Source organism: Glycine soja, chromosome 12 (assembly GCF_004193775.1).
Source record: "Glycine soja cultivar W05 chromosome 12, ASM419377v2, whole genome shotgun sequence".
Classification (NCBI taxonomy): Eukaryota; Viridiplantae; Streptophyta; class Magnoliopsida; order Fabales; family Fabaceae; genus Glycine; species Glycine soja.
In genome coordinates, this window is record NC_041013.1 from 28,543,032 (window position 1) to 28,565,749 (window position 22,718).

General features: G+C 32.7%; 4 protein-coding genes and 1 long non-coding RNA gene across 5 annotated transcripts; 2 read left to right on the plus strand and 3 right to left on the minus strand.

Moving 5' to 3' along the window:
* Positions 1-614: 614 nt before the first annotated feature.
* On the minus strand, positions 615-1,578 carry LOC114378908. The gene is made up of 2 exons (XM_028337494.1): positions 1,210-1,578; positions 615-1,130 (listed from the first exon to the last, which is right to left on the minus strand). Exons 1-2 carry the CDS (start codon positions 1,576-1,578, stop codon positions 615-617), a joined length of 885 nt encoding a protein of 294 aa, XP_028193295.1.
* A 9,204-nt stretch (positions 1,579-10,782) lies between these two features.
* On the minus strand, positions 10,783-12,295 carry LOC114378216 (protein ALP1-like). Its single transcript, XM_028336771.1, has 3 exons — positions 11,752-12,295; positions 11,449-11,674; positions 10,783-11,362 (listed from the first exon to the last, which is right to left on the minus strand). Exons 1-3 carry the CDS (start codon positions 12,286-12,288, stop codon positions 10,869-10,871), a joined length of 1,257 nt encoding a protein of 418 aa, XP_028192572.1. The 5' UTR covers positions 12,289-12,295; the 3' UTR covers positions 10,783-10,868.
* An 883-nt stretch (positions 12,296-13,178) lies between these two features.
* Positions 13,179-14,196, plus strand: LOC114378119. The gene is made up of 2 exons (XR_003659257.1): positions 13,179-13,245; positions 13,896-14,196. It is a non-coding gene; the product is annotated as an uncharacterized LOC114378119 (long non-coding RNA).
* Positions 14,197-14,381: 185 nt separating this feature from the next.
* LOC114378909 (mitogen-activated protein kinase kinase kinase 3-like) lies at positions 14,382-15,058 on the plus strand. The gene is made up of 4 exons (XM_028337495.1): positions 14,382-14,468; positions 14,578-14,685; positions 14,793-14,854; positions 14,941-15,058. Exons 1-4 carry the CDS (start codon positions 14,391-14,393, stop codon positions 15,056-15,058), a joined length of 366 nt encoding a protein of 121 aa, XP_028193296.1. The 5' UTR covers positions 14,382-14,390.
* A 4,179-nt stretch (positions 15,059-19,237) lies between these two features.
* LOC114378308 (peptide-N4-(N-acetyl-beta-glucosaminyl)asparagine amidase A-like) lies at positions 19,238-21,402 on the minus strand. The gene has a single exon (XM_028336881.1). It carries the CDS (start codon positions 21,319-21,321, stop codon positions 19,522-19,524), a length of 1,800 nt encoding a protein of 599 aa, XP_028192682.1. The 5' UTR covers positions 21,322-21,402; the 3' UTR covers positions 19,238-19,521.
* Between the last annotated feature and the right edge of the window lie 1,316 nt (positions 21,403-22,718).

Consider the following 22,718-nt stretch of genomic DNA (forward strand, 5'->3'; position numbering starts at 1 on the left):
CTTTCTTCATTTTTAAAATTTCTTATTTTGATAAAATAATCAAATGCATTCTCTTTTAAAATTTTATATTTTAATAAAACAATTTTTTAATAAAATAATTATTTTTTTCATTAATAAATTCTATGTACTATTTGTCGAGTGTGATATTCCAATAAATATGTACTATTTTAATCTATTTCAATTAAAAATATATAATTTAACTATTTAAATTATTATTTCATTTACGACACATTACACCACTCACAACATAAACAATATTTAGTATCATTTCACCTTAGAATGTTATTTAGAAATCTATAGATGAAACTTGTTTTTTTGCCAAAGTCATTGGTCAGTAATGCAATTACACCAAAAAAAACTTAGACGAAAATAAAATCTAGTCACAAAATAAGTTCAACTTCCATAATAATTCTGAATTTTTTAATTGCATTAGCTTCAACATAGGAATTCCTTCACATATTTTCTGCAAAAGAAGACATAATGTTAAGTGTCACTAAACAAATCATATTTGTTAAAACATAATTTGTTATATAAAATGAAAGATACAAATGTAAAACATAATTATACAACATCAACATACTTGGCATGATATCAAACGTACCTGTAATTTGACATCAAGGCATAAAAGATAAGATGTAATCCTCTTTCTCATCCAATGAAAGAGCTTTTATAATCGCAAACTTAATGGGATTTTCTGTCAACCAATCAATTGCTCTATGTCTAAGTGCACCATTAAAATTAGGTATATTATCTAGCTCACTCACCACTTCATGTACCACTTCTTGAGCTTCTTTTATCTCCATCTTTTTTTTGTTCTCCATCTTCTTCTTAGTCACTTCAACAAATTCTTTCAATGACTCGGCTACTTCTTTCATTGAGAAAATCATCCCTTCTTTCTCTCCACTCTTACTTGGACGAATGTTTTTTCTCGTGGCAGAACTTGATCCCTCTAAGTCAAAACTCACACTATGAATTGCTTCCTCTTCATTTGTTTCTTTGCTCATGATATCATCTGCATCTAATGCATTTTCTGCTCCGAGTCCAATAGCTCTATCCTTTGCACATAGGTCAACAATATCATCCCAATTAGGAATGACTTTGAATCGAAATCGTTTGGCCTCTTCATGTGACTTGAAAAAAAATAGAAGCATGTTAATAACAACACAAATAATAACTACTATTGAATAAAATTAAAAGATAATTGGCTACCTTAACATATTCACTCCATGCAATTTCATTTTCAACGGTAATCATGTACTTTATGCTATCCCAGTCAAATCCACTTTGACTAAGAATGACACTCACAATTCCATACCATGTTCTCCAAAGCTTAAAACAATTCTTAACATTATCTGCCATGAGGTGAACTCCAAAACGCTTGGACAAAATTTGAGCTGCAGTACTATATGCTACTACTTTCCAATTTCCACCACCTTTATTGCCCAAATTTCTTTGATCTCTAAGCACATCAGCTAGCACACGCTCCATTTCCAAGTTCCATGCGAAGTAACTTCTTGTGTCCTCACTAGACATCTTTCTTTTTCCACTTGACTTGTTCTTCACATTGCTTGATTCCATTTCTCTAGACAAAAAATAATAATCTCACATATATAATTACATATATATAAAGGTGAGACTGTGGACAAAGGATCAAGCTGAATGTTTTGATGATGCCAAAGTTTCACATGCGTCTCAAAGCTTTATTCAAGACAAAGAAATTAAAGATATTCAAGATGGATGATCAAGACAGTCTCTAGAGTCTTAGAAAGGGTATATTAAATAGGAAGGGAATTTCAATTGAAGTAGCAAAAGGTTTGGCCAAGAATTTTAAGTTAAAAAGTCTTTTTCGACAAATTTACTCTCTGGTAATCGATTACCAGAGGATGCAATCGATTACCAGTGGCCAAAACTGATTTACAACAGCTATTAAAATTTGAATTCAAAGTTTGCACTGTGTAATCGATTACACATATATGGTAATCGATTACCAGCAGTTTCTGAACGTTTTAATTCAAATTTTAAAGCTTATAATCGATTACACACATACTGTAATCGATTACCAGAGGAGTTTTTCAGAAAGCATTCTCAACAGTCACATCTTTTTGTGTGGTTCTTGAATGGCTATCATAGGCCTATATATATGTGACTTGAGACACGAATTTGACAAGAGTTTTGAAGAAAAAAAAGTCTTATCCTCTTAAAAAGTAAAATCGTTTTATCCTCTTACAAATTCCTTGGCCAAAACTCTTGTGATTCAATAAGGAATTATTTGGATGCTCAAATTGTTCAATCTATCTCTTTCAAAAGAGATTTCTTCTTTTCTTCTTCTTCATTCTAAAAAGGGATTAAGAGACCGAAGGTCTCTTGTTGTGAAAGAATTCTAAACACAAAGGAAGGGTTGTCCTTGTGTGTTTAGCACTTGTAAAAGGAATTTACAAGATAGTGGAACTCTGAAGCGGGTAGCTTGGGGACTGGACGTAGGCACAAGGGTGTGGCCGAACCAGTATAAATCTGAGTTTGCATTTTCTCTTCCCTTAAACTCCTTTATTTATTATTATTTTATATTCATATTCAAATTGTTCTATTTGAATCAATATTTAAGAAATTCATTATTAAGGGAATTTATAACTTGAATAGAAAGTTAAATAGAATTTTTAATTGGGGAAATAAGTTGTAATATCTTAATTCAACCCCCCCCCCCCTTCTTAAGATATCTGAGGCCACTTGTCCAACAAGTGGTATCAGAGCTTCATTCTTGTATAAAGTTTAGAAGCTTCAAGAATTATGGCCTCATCAAACTACTTGTTTCCCGAGGGAAATTCTATAAATAGACCTCCTATCTTTAATGGAGTGGGTTACCATTATTGGAAAACCCGCATGCAAATCTTTATAGAGGCAATAGATTTAAATATTTGGGAAGCCATAGAACAAGGACCTTATGTTCCCTCTATAGTGGCCGGAAATAGAAAAACCTAGAGCAGATTGGACTGAGGAAGAAAGAAGATTAGTACAATATAATTTAAAGGCAAAAAATATTATTACATCTGCCCTAGGAATAGATGAATACTTTAGGGTTTCAAATTGTAAAAGTGCTAAGGATATGTGGGATACACTACAAGTAACACATGAAGGCACAACAGATGTTAAAAGATCTAGGATAAACACTTTAACTCGTGAATATGAACTTTTTAGGATGAATGTAAATGAAAGTATACAAGACATGCAAAAGAGGTTCACACACATAGTTAATCATCTTGCATCTCTAGGAAAAACTTTTCAAAATGAAGATCTAGTAAATAAAGTCTTAAAATGTCTTAATAGAGAATGGCAACCAAAGGTAACAGCCATCACAGAATCTCAAGATTTGTCTAGTATGTCTCTTGCTACGTTATTTGGAAAATTGCAGGAGCATGAAATGGAATTACCAAGATTAAATCAGCATGAAGAAACTGATAAGAAGAAAAAGGGAATCACTCTTAAAGCCTCATCTACAATCCAAGAAGACAGTGATAAAGAAGATTCAATTGACTTGGATAATGATGAAGATATTAGTCTGTTTGTAAAAAGATTCAACAAGTTCCTGAAAGTCAGAGGAAATCAAAAGCGACCCAATTTTAAACCTAAAAGAAGGACAGAAACTTCATCCTCTACTCTAAAATGCTTTGAGTGCAATCAACCTGGACATCTGAGGGTCGATTGTCCCATCTTCAAGAAAAAGATGGAGAAGTCTGAAAAGAAAAATATTAATGAAAAGAAATTGAAGAAAGCATATATTACATGGGATGAAAACGATATGGAATCTTCTGAAGATTCAGAAAATGAAGAAATAAACCTCTGCCTTATGGCAAAAAGTTATGAAAGTGATGAAGAGGTAACATCTTCAAATAATTTATCTATTTCTTTTGATGAATAGCAAGATGCATTTGCTGATCTGCATAAAGAGTCAATTAAACTTGCAAAGTTAGTTTCATCTTCAAAGAAAACAATTTCAAATTTAGAAAATGAAATTTCAAAATTAAACAAAGAATTAGATCATCTTAGAAATGAAGTCTCAATTTCTAAACCAAATGAAAAGGTTCATATCTCTACTATTTCTGACAAGAAAATGTCAGATTCTTGCAGTTGTTGTGAAAAGTATGAAAAAGAAATCAAAGAGTTGAAAAACTCACTTGCAAAATTCTCTTATAGTAAAAATAATTTAGATGTCATATTAGGAAAACAAAGACATGCCTCCAATAAGGCTGGACTAGGATATAAATCTGAAAAACAACAAAAATTTCATAAAAACTTCTATACTTCCACACAAAAATATAATTCTAGTTTTATCACATGTTTTTACTGTGGAAGAAAAGGGCATGGCACATGCTGTTTTAGAAGAAATTGTAACATTATTAAAATGATTTGGGTCCCAAAAGGATCTGTTACTCATACTAACACACAAGGACCCAATAAAGTTTGGGTACCTAAGTTACAACCTTGATTTTGTAGGAACCCTTGAGGAAAAAGTGGTACATAGATAGCGGATGCTCAAAACATATGACGGGAGACGAATCAAAATTCACACATATCTCTCCCAAGAAAAGCGGACATGTAACTTATGGTGACAACAACAAAGGTAGAATTCTTGGAGTTGGAAAAATAGGTACAAATTCTTCAACCTCCATTGAAAATGTTCTACTTGTTGAAATTCTTAAACATAGTCTGCTTAGTGTGAGTCAATTATGTGACAAAGGCTATCTGGTATCATTTGATTCTCAAAAGTGTTTCATTGAACATAAACATGATACGAATATAAAGCATATAGGGTTTAGAGTCAACAATGTTTACATGATAGATTTAAGTCAAAAACTAGATAATAATCAATGTTTTCTTAGTAAAGATGATGATCCATGGTTATGGCATAAACGGATTGCACATATAAACATGGAACATTTAAATAGATTAATATCAAAAGATTTAGTTGTTGGTTTGCCAAAACTACGATTTGAAAAAGATAGGCTATGTGATGCTTGTCAAAAGGGAAAACAAACTAGAGTTTCTTTCAAATCTAAAAACATTGTTTCAACTACTCAACCCTTACAATTACTACATATGGATTTGTTTGGTCCTTCCAGAATCATGAGTTTTGGAGGAAGTTACTATGCTCTTGTTATAGTTGATGATTATTCTAGATACACATGGACTCTTTTTATCACTCATAAGAATGATGCATTCCAAGCATTTAGAAAACTTGCAAAAATCATTCAAAATAAGAAAAATCTCAAGATTATATCTATTAGGAGTGATCATGGGGGTGAGTTTGAAAATAAAGAATTTGAATTATTTTGTGATAAGCATGGGATTGAGCATAATTTTTCTGCACCAAGAACCCCTCAATAAAATGGTGTTGTTGAAAGGAAAAATAGATCTTTGGAAGAGATTGCTAGAACTTTATTAAATGATACACCTCTTCCAAAATATTTTTGGGCTGAAGCCGTTAACACTGCATGCTACATTTTAAATAGGGCTTTAATAAGACCCATCTTAAAGAAAACTCCATATGAATTGTTCAATGGCAGAAAACCAAACATCTCACATCTTCATATATTTGGTTGTAAATGTTTTGTATTGAATAATGGAAAAGATAACTTAGGAAAATTTGATGCTAAGTCAGATAAAGGTATTTTCCTTGGATATTCTCTGCATAGTAAAGCTTATAGAATATATAATAAAAGAACAATGACAATTGAAGAGTCTATACATGTTTCCTTTGATGAGTCTAATGCCATTCTTCCAAGGAAGGATTTTTTAGATGATATTTCAGATTCCTTAGAAGATACACATATTCATGGAAATGACTCTAAAGAAAAAGATGAAGGAAGCAATGAAGATTCTCAAGATAATGGAGTTAGAGCAAATAATGAACTTCCAAGAGAATGGAAAGCCTCAAGAGATCATCCCCTCGACAACATTATTGGTGATATATCAAAAGGGGTAACAACTAGAAATTCTCTTAAAGATTTATGCAATAATATGGCTTTTGTATCTACGATTGAACCTAAAAATATAAAAGAAGTCATAGTAGATGATAACTGGATAATTGCCATGCAAGAAGAACTGAATCAATTAGAAAGAAATAATGTGTGGAAACTAGTAGAAAAACCTGAAAATTATCCTGTCATAGGAACAAAATGGGTTTTTAGAAATAAATTAGATGAACATGGCATAATTATTAGAAATAAGGCTAGGTTAGTAGCAAAAGGGTATAATCAAGAAGAGGGAATAGACTATGAAGAAACATATGCTCCAGTTGCAAGATTAGAAGCCATTAGAATGCTCTTAGCATATGCATCCATAATGAATTTTAAGTTCTATCAAAAGGATGTTAAAAGTGTGTTTCTAAATGGTTTAATTCAAGAAGAAGTATATGTTGAACAACCTCCAGGTTTTGAAATCCCGGATAAACCAAATCATGTTTATAAATTACAAAAGGCTCTTTATGGTTTGAAACAAGCCCCTAGGGCGTGGTATGAACGTTTAAGTAATTTTCTCCTAGAAAAAGAATTTTCAGGAGGAAAAGTGGAAACCACATTATTCATAAAGAGAAAGCATAATGATATTTTATTGGTTCAAATATATGTTGATGATATAATTTTTGGATCCACTAATGATTCATTGTGCAAGGAGTTTTCCCTTGATATGCAAAGTGAATTTGAAATGTCAATGATGGGAGAACTAAAGTACTTCCTAGGATTACAAATCAAGCAAACTCAAGAAGGTATATTCATCAATCAATCCAAGTACTGCAAGGAATTGATCAAAAGATTTGGGATGGAAAGTGCAAAACACATGGCTACACCGATGAGCACTAGCTGTTACTTAGATAAAGATGAATCTGGTCAATCTATAGACATGAAACAGTATTGAGGTATGATCGGATCTCTTCTCTATTTATCTGCTAGTAGGCCTGATATTATGTTTAGTGTATGCATGTGTGCTAGGTTTCAATCCAACCCCAAACAATCACATTTGAGTGCAGTTAAGAGAATCATGAGATATCTATTAGGTACAATAAATTTAGGATTATGGAATCCTAAGAACTCAACATGTAACTTAATAGGATATTCTGATTCTGACTTTGCCGGATCTAAAACTGATAGAAAAAGCACAAGTGGAACTTGTCAATTCATTGGATCCGCTCTTGTCTCATGGCATAGTAAGAAACAAAACAGTGTTGCTTTATCCACTGTTGAAGCGGAATATATTTCTGCCGGCAGTTGTTGTGCACAAATTTTATGGATGAAGCAACAATTATCTGACTATGGTATCCTTCTTGATCGTATACCTATTAGGTGTGATAATACTAGTGCCATAAATCTATCCAAAAACCCTGTTCAACACTCTAGAACCAAACATATAGAAATTAGGCACCATTTTCTTAGAGATCATGTCCTAAAGGGAGACTGTATATTAGAGTTTGTTGATACAAAGAATCAGCTTGCTGATATCTTTACAAAACCTCTCCCAAAAGAAATATTCTTTTCAATAAGAAGAGAATTAGGCCTTTTAGACCTTAGTGATTTGGATAGGTAATTTTTATGAATGATTGATTGTGTTTTGATTAAGTATGACACTTGTTTAATTTAGTTTACTTTTCTTGTTAGTATAATTAACTCTTAAGATAGTATAAGTTTTTAAACTTAGAAATAAGTTTTTCTTTTAGGAAAAGGCTATTTTTTGTTCTGGTAATCGATTACATGAATACTGTAATCGATTACACTAGAACAGATGGCCTGTAATCGATTACAGTATTCATGTAATCGATTACCAGTAGGCTGCCTCCTCCTGTAATTGATTACCATTACTTGTAATCGATTACCACGCGTCCTGCTCTATAAATATCACATTTTCCAGAAATCCATGCGCAGCCCCTTCCTCCTTGCGACGTTCCTCCATTCCCAAACCTCCAAATATTCCTATCTCACTCATTTCTTCATCAAATCAACTCCCGTAAATTGCAATCTTCTTCTTTTTCAATTTTCTTTTGATTTCACCGATTGAAATCTGCAAAAACTCCTTCAAATGGCAGAATCGTCAAAGAAACGTAAGGGTTTATCCGCCTCCGCTTCGGCTTCAAGAGCTCATCGTTCCGAAGCCACAAGCAAATCCACAGCACCAATTCCACCCTCATTATCCTTTTCCACATTGTTTTCTTCCGAAGAACAACAGAAACGGTATTCGAATCTCTTTTCATCTCATTCCATTATCGACCCTAAGTTTATTGATATGGAATTCTTTTCTGCTGAAACTTTTGATTGCATTCAAGCCTTTCAGAACCTAGGTCTTATACCTTTCATGTCATTACAATTGCCTGTTTATCCTGAACTGATTAAAGTCTTTTATTGTAATCTTGAAATTCAGGACATCACTTTAATTTCTAAGGTTTTTGGGATAAAAATGGTCATTGACCAATCCCTTTTCCATGACTTAACCCAATTGTCCAGTGACGGTGTACCATTTGAAGGTACACTGAATGACGATTGGAAGTTTGATTTTTCTGCACATGATGCCCGCCAGTTAGTTTGCACCAACAATGCGGATATGACCGGACGCCTTCTTGCCGGTTCATTGGCTTTTGAAAGTCGCATCCTACATTATCTGATTGTGCGGATTTTGCTTCCACGATCTTCCAATCTTGCCCAAGTTTCTGAGGAAGATCTTGTTATCATGTGGGCCTTTCATACCGGCCATCAACTTGACTGGGCACATCTTGTAAGATATCGCATGCATAAGGCATTGCGATTAAATGCACCTTTGCCATATCCACATCTTGTCACACTCTTTTTCCGCCATTTTCAAATTCCTCTTGATTCTGAACCTTATGTTCCAATCAAGAGATCTTTTTTAATTGGTGCTGTTGTGATTGCTTCTTTTGGTTACCGCAAAGACCATGATGGCTCTTGGGTCAAAAAAGGCGCTCAACCCGCTGATGAAGAAGGCAACCTACCAGTTGAAGATAATTCCACTCTTCTTTGAAGGCTTATGGACAAGTTTGATGGACTTCAGACTTTTGTTGGTGACAAGTTTGATGCCATGGAATTGCAAGTCGACATGCGGTTCGATGCCATGGAATCAAGGATCACCAAAGTTGAAGAAGATGTCTCCTTCATCCGTACTTGCTTTGATCCACCACCACAGCCTCCATCATCGTCTTAGCTTAAGTATTATGACTAAGTATTATTAGTAATTAAGTATTATTAGTACTTTGGTTTATCGCCGTGTATTTGGCTTCTTATTGCTTAGTTATCGTAATCTTGCACTTATATTATAATTCTTGGCTTTGATTTGGTTGGTTATGACAATGTATGGATTTATTTTGGTTTATTGTTTGGCTCTGTTTGGATATTGATTATGTTGCTTAGTTCTTTTTGATGTTGCCAAAGGGGGAGAGAACTTGAGAGGAGAACTTGGGTTAGAAATCAATTATCTATTAGAAATTTATCATTAAGTAAAGTTATGCATACATGCCAAAAGATAGGGGGAGTAAGGGTTGTGTGAACGTGCTATCATCTTGTATATAGCTTGTCTTGATTTCAGGGATTGTCATCATCAAAAAGGGGGAGATTGTGGACAAAGGATAAAGCTGAATGTTTTGATGATGCCAAAGTTTCACATGCGTCTCAAAGCTTTATTCAAGACAAAGAAATTAAAGATATTCAAGATGGATGATCAAGACAGTCTCTAGAGTCTTAGAAAGGGTATATTAAATAGGAAGGGAATTCCAATTGAAGTAGCAAAAGGTTTGGCCAAGAATTTTAAGTTAAAAAGTCTTTTTCAACAAATTTACTCTCTGGTAATTGATTACCAGAAGATGTAATCGATTACCTGTGGCCAAAACTGATTTACAACAGCTATTAAAATTTGAATTCAAAGTTTGCACTGTGTAATCGATTACACATATATGGTAATCGATTACCAGCAGTTTCTGAACGTTTTAATTCAAATTTTAAAGCTTGTAATTGATTACACACATATTGTAATCGATTACCAGAGGAGTTTTTCAGAAAGCATTCTCAACAGTCACATCTTTTTGTGTGGTTCTTGAATGGCTATCATAGGCCTATATATATGTGACTTGAGACACGAATTTGACAAGAGTTTTGAAGAAAAAAAAAGTCTTATCCTCTTAAAAACAAAATTGTTTTATCCTCTTACAAATTCCTTGGCCAAAACTCTTGTGATTCAATAAGGAATTATTTGGATGCTCAAATTGTTCAATCTATCTCTTTCAAGAGAGATTTCTTCTTTTCTTCTTCTTCATTCTGAAAAGGGATTAAGAGACCGAGGGTCTCTTGTTGTGAAAGAATTCTAAACACAAAGGAAGGGTTGTCCTTGTGTGTTTAGCACTTGTAAAAGGAATTTACAAGATAGTGGAACTCTGAAGCGGGTTGCTTGAGGACTGGATGTAGGCACAAGGGTGTGGCCGAACCAGTATAAATCTGAGTTTGCATTTTCTCTTCCCTTAAACTCCTTTATTTATTATTGTTTTATATTCATATTCAAATTGTTCTATTTGAATCAATATTTAAGAAATTCATTATTAAGGGAATTTATAACTTGAATAGAAAGTTAAATAGAATTTTTAATTGGGGAAATAAGTTGTAATATCTTAATTCAACCCTCCCCCCCCTTCTTAAGATATCTGAGGCCACTTGTCCAACAGAGACATGTCAAATTAGCATTATATGAAAGTATAAAATTAACTACACATAAAAAGAAAACAAAATCCAAAGTATTATGAAATACAAAAATTCAAAGTATCACACATACATGAGTATAGAGTCAATTACACATAAGAAACAAAATCCAAATCCACTAAAAACATCTCCCTAATCAAAGTTTCTTCTTATTTGATAGGTGGCAAACATATTCATTGCTAAAGTATCAGAAAATCTTGTCCATTCCTCAGTTGCTTGGATAGTTGTGACTTCATCTCCAATATTATTTGTGACTCTTTCCATTTGTTGATTGATTAACTCATTGTCAACAACAAATAAAAGTTCCAAGTCTTGGGCTTCCAAAATTGGATCACTATGTTGTTCATCTCTTATGAAATTATGTAGCATGAAACAAGCATTAATAATTCTTATTTGTGTTTTTATATCAAAAAAAGAAGGAGTTCTTAATATACTCCATCTTTTCTTCAATACCCCAAATGACCTTTCAATAACATTCCTTGCACTTGCATGACGAAGATTAAATAACTCCTTATAGTTTTGAGGAGTGTTTTCGATCCACTCATTAAGATGATATCTAGTCCCTCGATAAGGTGCTAAAAATCCAGGGCCATTTGTATACCCCACATCCACAAGAAAATATTTACCTACAATGGTTTAAAAAATATTATATATAAAAATGTGCATATTTCTTTTATATGTTAAATAAAGTTTCATCATTTCATGATATTACCATTTAGTATATGGAGACAATTTTGACGACGCAAAGCATCTCGCAATACTCGAGAATCTCCTGCTGACCCTTCCCACCCGGGCAACACATATATAAACCTTAAATCTGGACCACAAACTCCTAAAACATTTGTAGAGATATCACCTTTTCTATTACGATATCTAGGTCTATCTTCTGCAGAAACTGTTACTGGAATATGTATCCCATCAAGTGCTCCAATCGAATTCTACAAACATTTGAAAATATAAAATAAGTCACAATCACTTAAAGTACCTTATAATTACTAACAAATGACAAACTTACCTTAAACCATCTCCATTTGTTTTCCACCGAGCCCTCTATATTATACTCATGGAACTTCAAATATTCTTTGCTTACTTTCATTATAGCTCGCAGGACATTCTTGAATTGCCTACTAATTGTTTCCATGGATCTACAATAACTAAAGTGCACAACTCTATACTTTAGGTTGTGAGCAAGGATATGCAAAAACATTGCCACAGCTTCATCTATAGGAACATTTTTTGTTTTTACCAATTGCCCTTTCTCTTGTAAAATTCTACAAAGCTTAAAAAATTCCTTTTTACTAACCCTTAATTGTTCAATGCAATCAGTTTTTGTTCCCCTGTATAGACGATTGAGGAAACTATGCCTTTCTAATTCCAAATTTCGGGCAAGTTCCTTAACAAAGTACTTGTCATGATACCAAGTCAGTGCACCCAAAAGCATAGTGACAACACTAACAATAATGAAAAATACTTGTTCAAGTTTTTCTTCCTCCTCTTCATCTCTTCTACGTTTTCTTGAAGCAGCCGAAGCATCAACTATACTACTTTCCATTTTTTGACTATCCACACTATATAACTAAAAGAAAAGTAATATAATAACAAAGGATGTTATTAACTTTAATAAACTATTCACAAAAGCTCTATGACAAAGAAAGAAAAAAAGAAAAAAACAAATAGTATATATAATGCATAAAATTATGGGTAAAATTTTCTTTCCCTTACCTATGAGGCACAACAGAATTTGTATTGAAATCCTAGTGGAACAACAAATTTATTATACATTAAAAAATCCTAGTGCTGAAAAGTTTATTATACATTAACTTTTTTATAAAGACAAGCAGCATGGTTATTAAGAAAGTGGAGCATGGTTATTAAGTTTCAGCGGTAATTTATTAAGTTTATTATACACATGACAGTCTGATTTTGTTAACTTTTCCTTGTAAGTTGAAAAATTTGATTAAATGAAAGGTTTTAAAGCATCTTCGTAATTATAATTTCAGCTATAACGTCAAGGTTTTTGGATTTTTTTATTTATTTATATTAAGAAAACAAAATGTATCTACAATTTCTCACTTACAATGTCAAAACTCGCGACAAAATGATGGTCACAATTGAAAACCTTAGTTATATGCCATGTGGAGATTTAAGCAAATTATAATCACACTCATGACCCACCAATAATTTATCATTAGCTTGGTTCTGATCTCAGGGTAGAAGTCAAAGTCAAATCTATTTTTTTCAATTTAAAAATAAACCAGTTGGGTTTCGTGAGTTGTCTTACAACTTGTTTATTGGTTGACTAAGATTGCATACCACCGGCTGGTTCAATGTCTCTAATAAACAACCACATTTTGAATATGTATCACGAAGAAATTGACTAAGACCATAGACACATAATGGTCTAAAACTTCCGAATAATTTTTCCTAGCTATGTAGATCAAAATTTAGGGTGAACAAATGCTGGTGTATGAGCACATTCCAAATGGCACTTTGATGGATAGTCTCTCGGGTACTTTCAATTCCTTCACTACTCCGTTACCATGCATGCTAACAAAAACTAAAAAATTAACTATTGACATTTACCCGATAAAAAAAGCATACATATTGTATCAGACTCAAATATATAAATAAATAGGGATGGAGTGAAGAGAATTTTTTTTCTGTAAATTTATACAATCTCATTTCTCTTGACTATTAACAAGAAAACCTCTTATATGCCCATTTCATTGTAAATCACCAAAATTGTTCTTAATACTAAGATGGTTTAACATTCAGTTGTCAATTATAAGCCCCATATCTATTTACCAGATCAGTATACTAAAATGGACCTGTTAAGATCCTAATTTTAATACAAACTTGTAGATGAATAACAATGGACATACTGTTGAGATTTTAATACAATCTCATTTCTCTTGTCAATTATTCTTTCCTAAACTAAAGATATCAAACATATTCTCAATAGTTAGAAATACAAAGTAATGGCTTCTTCTTCGTTACCAATTCTAAGACTAGAAATCAGTGTGTCATGGAGAAACTTTGATAAGAGTTAACCGGAACATAACACAAAATAGTAATATAGCTCTGATGCCAATAGTCACAAATTATTAACTCTATCACATTACTTAAATTATTTTTCTTCATTTGATTTTTCCAATGCAGGAAAGTCTGGAATCTGGATGGATTGGATAAGGAGGCTTAAAGTAGCATTAGGTGCAGCCAGGGGTCTGGCCTATTTTCATGAACTTGCTGACCCACCTATCATAACTTATTAAATACTATTATATTACCAGCAAGAGCTTTTACAAAGAGTATGGGCAATCTTCTAACACTTTTTCCCAACTAGACTTTGAACCCTCTCTTCCAACACAATAAGCCCTTTACCCTTCTTCCATCAACATTAATTTAACATTAACATGGAATAAAACGAACCCCACTTATTACAAATAAAAAATATATTCTTAATCATTGATTTAAATATAAAAAACTTCCCCTAAACTGCTTACTATCTTTCACTGTTTCTTCAACTAACAGATCCCAAAAGCTACATCTCTCTCAAAAAACTGGATGATTTATTGCCCCTAAAACAAAGTTTCAAAATGTATAATTTTCGGTTTTGGTTGGTTTCTGATTTGTGATGGAGATCATCTCTGAATTATGATTTTTTTGAAACAGATAAATTCTTCTTCCTCCATGCTTTCTTTCAAAGGGAGTCCATACTGGATGGCACCCGAGGTAAAGTACTTTTTCCTTTCTTTTTCACATCTTGTAATTACTTTTGAACAAGAACATCCTTATCTCTTCCACTGTAAGTTTTAATGTATCCTGATGTTTGCTTTCTTAGGTTGTAATGAATACAAATGGCTATAGTCTTCCTGTTGATATATGGAGTTTGGGATGCACAATTCTTGAAATGGCAACATCAAAGCCTCCTTCGAATCAGTATGAAGGGGTATGATTTTGGATATTTAGAACTAGCATGTATTTGCATATTTGCTAGGAGCCTATTTGAAGAGTATGAAGGACCAACATTGTTTTTTCAATGCCTGTATTCACCAGGTAGCTGCAATATTTAAAATTGGTAACAGCAGAGATATGCCTGAAATTCCTGAGATATGCTTGTAAGTAATGTATTCTATTCACTTCATTTTCATCTTATCATCATCATCTTTCAAATCAATTCATATATATTTTTTTTTATTTGCAGCGGATCTTGGGTTCTTGAGCTCTCGTCTGAACGGCCTCAGAATCTGCTTCCCCAAATTGCCACCCACACCCCTCACTGCTTCTCCCTTCCCCACACCCCTCCCTATCGTTGCCAGTGACTACTTTTTCTCTCTCCCTGCTTTCTACAAGTATAATTAACAGTGACAAAACAACATTTTCTGACTTTCATTTGTTCCTGTTTCCACTATTTTCTATACAAACTTTTGAAAATAGAAAATGAAGTAAAGATAACATGATTTTTTAAAAAAATAAAATTGAAAAAAAATATATTTTCTCTAGGGTTTTAAATATCACTATAGAAGCAGACCTTGGCTGCTACAGGGGATGCTGTAGTAAATAGCAACTGTAGTTGACAGGATAACAGCTCTATGTAGTTGATTCTAGAAAAGCCCTCTAAACAGAGAGGTTAGGCTTTTTCTGGGGGGCTATATTTGGGGTTTCAATTTCTAAAGTGAAACCAAATCTACTTGTAGTAGTGAAAATGATAAATAACAAGACTTCAATTTAGAAAATGATGATTGTTGATTGATAATTCTAATCTTGAAAACTTGCATTTGACTTTTTTGGTATCTTCTTCTGTGTTTTGCTTAAGGCACCTACAACTTTTCGTTGTTGTTTATGAATGTCTTGAATTTTGAGTAGTTTGATAATTTATATGGATATATAGTATATGTAGTAAAAACTATATAAAAAAAATTCAAAGTAGTAGCTATCCTGTGATAGCAGTTTTGGGGTCGGCTGCTACACACTGCTGCTATCTCTGGGTTTTAAAACACTGATTTTCTCAAACCATATCACCTCCTATTTTCTTAATAAGAGAACATGAATAACTAACAATATGTTAATATTATTGCTTGTTGATGTGAATCTTCAGGCATTTCAGGCATATCTCTGTTGTTACCAATTTTAAATAAAAAACTTCCCCTAAACTGCTTACTATCTTTCACTGTTTCTTCAAATAACAGATCCCAAAAGCTACATCTCTCTCAAAAAACCGGATGATTTATTGCCCCTAAAACACATTCTTGAATCTCATATTTATACCATAAAAAAACTAAAAAAACCAACTTCCCTATCACAAACCTACTAATTTCACTAGCTTTCTTTATTCAGCAAGGATTAACTTATAGGAATTAAATCTTGTTTGAATGAACTATTATCAAAGGAGTCAAATTGCAGGCATCAATAAGAATTAGAAATTCCAGCACAAACTACATAGCATATGAAAATAGACAAGAAATAAATGAACACCGTGATTTCTAGATCTACGCCTTATTACGCTTAGATTGAACAATAAAGATAGAAATAGAAATAATAATCGTAGGAATAATGAAAAATGAACCATCTATTTGAAAAGTGCATCGGTGGAGGCGAGAACTAACCTTGCTTGTGATCGGTACCTTTTTTGGAATAATGCAGAGGGAAAAACTGCTGCAAGAGAGAGAGACAAGGGTGAGAAACTTTGCAAGAATGAAGGAGGTTTTCGATGCCGTCAAACTTTCCGTTGCAGTCAAGAATGAAGGAGGTTTTTGATGCAGTCAAGAGTGAGAGAAGAGGCAAGAACTGACCTTGCTTGTGACCAGCACAAACTTTCCGATGCAGTCACCGGAAACCACCGTCGGCAGCTGAGTGCGAAGGTTTTTGGGAGAAGCCAAGAGAGAGAATAGTGAAAGGATGAAGGATGTTTCGAGAAGCTGTGGTATTCTGGCATAAAAGAATTTCAAATTCTTTCATAAAAGGAAGGAATTTGAAATGTTAATATTTAAGTTAACTAAAATCCCTTATCAAAATACTCAAATTTCAATTTCTTTTCAAATTTCTATCCAAACATCTTATTTAATGGAAGAGTAATTAAAATCCTTTAAAAGATTGAATTACCCTATTAAATTTCTCCATCCAAACATACTCTTATTTAATTTGTTTGGAGTGATTTTACATATGTGAACATGGATTCACAATGACTACATTTTAGCTAATAATTTATTAAATAATACTTTAATCAATTACTATCTAATAATTCATAAATAAAAAATTATTATTTTTTAAATATTTTTTATTACTTTTATATATTCATAAATGAATATGGAAATTATTTTTTCAAATTTATAGACTTCACATCACTAATTCTAGTAAACTTAAATTAATGATCAAAATCTAAGTATAATTTTGTTTTTTTTATTTCTGATAAATGAATATTTAATTTTTTTTACAAATTTGTATTTCAATACCTTTAAATATTTTTCAACAAATGAAGAAATTTTAATTTTATTAAATACTATTAGTGTAATAATATATATATATATATATAGACACACACACACACGACTATATCAATAACAAAAATTTGTAATTTACAAATTTAGATTTTCTTGTTAAACTAAATTGTCAAATACATACTAATAAAATTTTGGAATTTATGATATTTAACAAATTTATAAAAAAAAATATAATTAAATTACTTATATTTTAAAAATAAATAAATAACAATAATATTTATACATTCATTTTTAAATAAAAAAAATTCTTAAATTATTTATTAAAAAAAACTTCAAAAAACAAATATAATTAATTAAATAAAAACACATAAAAATATGCAACAATATTTATTATTAAAAACATATTCTTACAACAAAAATATTAATTTATTTTTAATTAAAAAAATTATTCAATTATTATTTAATTAAATACTAAATTAAAAAATAAAAAAAATTATGCAGATTGAAAATTTGTATAATTCATACGGAATCCATATGAAGATTAGCAATCCTTATGGGCAATCCGTATTGAATATACGGATTGTTAATTTGTATACAATATATGCATTCCAATCCTTCAAACGAACCACTCAAACACATGATCAAAACAAAAACAAAGAAGAGGAAGACACTCACGACGAAGGCAATGGCGGGAAGCGACAGCAACAATCGGAGGCATGGTGTTGACGGCACGAGAAGAGGGAGTGAAAACAAAGAAGGGGGCACACCAGTAGCGTGTAGGGAGAGGGAGAGGAGAAGAAGATTTTTAAATTTTTAAGTGAATAGCATTTTTGTCACTTCACTTAAATTGATTGTTGGATGCATAAGTATTTATGCTAGGTGCACAAAGCAATTGCCATGAAATGTAAGCCCCAAAACTAACAGATATATTTGGCACGCTATTTTTTTATATAAAATACATATAAATTAATATAAAAATGGAGTCAATTTGACCCAGGCAATGGGTCAACCAAACCAACAAATTTGTGGCCTATATAAATATCGAATCAACCCACTTTCTATGTATTGGACCGAATTGGTCCATTTTGACTACTCTATCCATGATTTTTTTTTTTGTATTAAACATTTTTTGGTGAATTAGGTCTAGAGAACTCATTAGGACCGAAGTAGACCTCAAAGCTTAAAAACCACTTATAATATAAGTACTCAGATTGCCCAACAACAACAATAGGGTCTTCATATTGACTTAATTATTCTCTACATTTGTTTTATATATATTTCTAAAAGACACATCCCTAGATTTCTTATGCACATGCTTACGAATTAGAATATTGGCATTACACAATATTCTATAGTCCATGTTGGTCTGGCACTTGTTGGTGATGAAATGCTTCTTTGTTTCATCCTCTGCTCCTTCTCATAGTATCTACTATTTTTTAGGAGAAAAACAGTTCTTGAAAGAGAACTCCAATAATTATTGCTTCTGTTGTGTATGCATCATTTGTTTATCATTCAGCTCAAGTCTGAAAGCTTAACCCCCCCGGAAACCAACCCTTGAACTACACTTCTCATGAAGTAGCATTATTTTGCACTCATACCTTGTTTTAGTTTCTTTTACATCTGATATAACATATTTTTTGAGTAGCTTCAAAAATTTTGCACATTACCAACTATAATAAGCAAATAAACTTTAACTTATTTTCATTTGGTTCTGTAATAGCAACATGAAATTAATAATATATTGATAAATGGTAGGTCACTAGTCAGTTCAAACTTAAACATGCTTTTTGATCACAAAACAAACAAATTTCCATTTTCCCTATACTTGTCACCATTCTTACAGGAACTCCTAAAATAGTATTTAACAAAAGAATAAGTGAAGCATATGACTCGTTATTCTTGTAAAATAATATGAAACCCATCAATGCTATCAGGTTAGCCTTAAATCCTTCCCAGGTATCTCTCAGATATCATGCCAAGAAAGCTAGTTACCGGAGCAAAGGCCCGCCACACTTTTGTTTCAAGTCAAGAATACTAAATATGTATGTTGATGCAGATGTATTCAAGCAGAAACTTTCTAGGACATGCAAACAAGCACTGAAAACTAATCATGTTTGATTAGACTGTGGAAGAAAATCACAATTTTATCATTGCATAATGCATATTTATTGAAAAAAGAGAGAGAGTAAAACAGACAAATCTTAGTTGCAAAAAAGTAACAAACTGACACAGTCAGAACAGAACAAATCCCTGAGAGTGGAGCTAGAAAGGCAAGCCTTTATGGAAAGGAAGGACTTGTAGGACGAAGCAAGAGAGAATAAAGTTCTCTGTTCTTATAAGGGAACCTAGAGAATGAACAACTTTTTGATAGAATGAGGACCAAGATGAGAGTGACTTCTTTTGTTACACGAATGTCTGACTTTATCGTAGAGAATTGTGTAATTTGAGCTGCCAACTTTCCTAGAATAGCAATATCCATCACTTGTGTAACTGTAATCTTGCTGTGTTTCAGCCAATCCCCTAACAACCAAATTCCCTTTGATAACCATAGTACCCTGAGCATCCTGCATATTTTTGAGAGAGCTCTTTGAAAAACCAAAAGCCGAGCTCTTAAACATGTCCACATCAAATCCCAATGTAACATTCGAAACTGATAAAGAAGTATCGTCATCCTGATCCACTTCATCAGTGTCCAAGTATAGGGAAAATTTTCTGTATGTGTCCTCGACAAAGGGTGATGGAAGGTTAGCATGAACACTGTCATTGAAAAGAATCACTTGATTCACAATTTGCTGATTCCCATTCTTTCCCATCACCATTGAATTGTTGAAAACAAAATCTTGGACAAAACTGGTAGTAACATTCCCATATGAGGATCTGACCCAACCAGCAGACAAAATGGACCTCCTTGCACTAGTCCAGAACTTTCCGTTCAAACCTTCAAAGTCAGTCACCAGAGACTCAACCAAAGGCTTGGCAACAAGATCCACAACTCCTCCTTCTGTCCTACTGCTCTTCCCATCCAACCAAATATGCAAATTTGCATCCACAAACCAAACATTCATCGCGTTCGACACACTGAACCCCACCGAATGGCTCTTCCCATCCAACAAGGTCCCCAAAAGCGGTGTGACCTCCATATCATATGAGGGAAGATCAAATGAGCCAATCCCGGTAATAGGCCTCCACAAGAGGGGATTAACCCCTCCAGTGTAGATCACAGTAAAAGGCCAGACGGCACCAACAACATTCCCATCAAGAGAAACCACAACCTCCCTAAAAGAACCACCCCCAGGCACATCACTGAGGTTGTTGGCAATAAGATACTCATCAGGAGGGTTAGAGTACCAAAACTCATCCCTCTCATGAAATGAAACATAAACCTCCAAAACAGCCCTATAGGCATTCTGGGGCACCCTAAACTCCTTCAAACCCTCATCACTGGAATTCTGAATAGCAAACCACAACCCATCATTCAATGGAAGATTTCTAGAAATGGGCAGGACCAAATCAGCATGGACACCACCCCCAAATGCTGAAGCTCCAACCTTTGAGCTTGACCCATCAACATATCCCAAAGGGAAAAAGTGCATAGTGACATCAACGAGGTAAACCCCAGTGTAGGTTTTATCCACAATGTTCCCCAGAAAAACAGCAAAGGTTTGATTTTGGGGACTTAGCAACAAGGAGTGGTACCTTGTGATGTCTTTTTCAACACTCCAAACAATGCCAGTGGCTCTTGGCTCTGCGGTGCAACTTCTAAGAAGCTCAACCCCACCAAGCCACACACCGAAAATGCGGTCAAATTGTCTTCCTTTGCAAGTGGCCTTCCATTCCAGCACGATTTGGGAGAATGTGTTGAAGGGGCAATGAGAAGGAGGGGTGTAGGTGGCGAGAACTGGGGGCTGGCCATAGGTGTAGCCGAAGTCGTGGTGGAGAATGTGGTGAGAGCAAGGTTTTGTTTTGGGGTGTTCAATGGGTCTTGCTACCTCAAAGTATTCAGTGGGTGGTGGAGGGTCATTGGAGGATAAAGGTTCAGGGGGGAAATTTGGAGTGAGTTGCTTGAGTTTGTGGAGATTTGATGCGGAAATGGGGTGGTGGAAGAGGGAGAGGAAGATGATGAAGAGGAGGAAATAATTGTCCATGTTGTTGGGTTTAGAGGGCTGGGTGATGATTGCTAAGATGATTTATGGTTTGAGAGACTTACGCTATACACAGACTAGATAGTAGGTGTTGTTTTTTGTACTCTTGTCTACTTTTTCCGATTTTGTTTCACATATTAGTAAATTATTTTTGTTGTCATTTTTTTTAGTAGATTTTTATTGTCATTTATTGATGGGATATTAAATATATTTATATTATAGTTTTAAATGTTTACTATAGAATGAAAAAGTTAAAAAAAAAAAGAGTAAAACTAAGGGAGTAGTTAATTAATATGAAAGATAAGAAGTATATTAGGAAAGGGAATATTAATGAAGTAATGAAATGACATAAGAAGTATTATTGATGTTTTTCCATGTTATGTGAAAGAAAATAGGATTTCGATCCTCTCCATCAGCTTTTTCTCTCCAGCGCTAGTACTGGCCTTTGGAACCTAAATTTGGCACCACGTTCCGCACCTTTCCAACAGCAACTTTGGATTTTGATGTCAATCTCATATTAAATTAATTTAATTTTCGTTGCACGTTTCAATAATTATGTTACATTAAAAATTAAAAATTATTAGAATAAAATATAAATAAATTTTAACGTAAATAACATTAATTAAATATACATGTTAGAATATAAGTGAGATTAAGCCTTACATTATATATAAATGAAAAAGTTAAACAATATGTAAGTAAAGAAAAAGACTAAAACTTGAGTCTTAATATTTAAAAAAGATCAATTTGCATGTGTGATATATTCAAGACTTACTAATATAAATCTCTTCATGTTTATTCTCCTTGAATTTTCCTACAATGTGTTTACCTCCTAAGATTTTCTAATCCAATATGTTAAGATAAAAATGCAAAACCATTATCAAATATAAAATGTATGAAAAGATGATGACGTACAATACATAAGAGAAAAATTATGCAAATGAGTGAGACCAAATAAGTAAAAGAAAATGAAAATGTGGAGAAGAAAACAGCAAAACAATTCATTCAAACTTATAAATGGTTTATACCTTATAGTTAGCTTTTCAATCCATGGGCTCACGTGAATTCAAGGTTAGATCTGACAAAGTTATGTTTTAAAAGTTAAAAAATTATCTTATTAAATTATAAATATTTAATAAAATTATTTATTGAAATAACTGAAAAATATAAAATTACATAAAGAATAAAAATAATAAAATTTTATCTTAAATAGAAAATATTAGAAAAGAAATTTAATAAATATTTAAAGATAAAAAGAGAATAAATATAAAAAGTTATAAGTAAGAAGTTAGTATTTTAAAAAATATTACTTTAACTAACATATAAAATAACGTTTTTAATTATTATAAAAAAAAACTCATTTAATAATCCGTTAAACAAATTTTTCATCTAATAAAAAG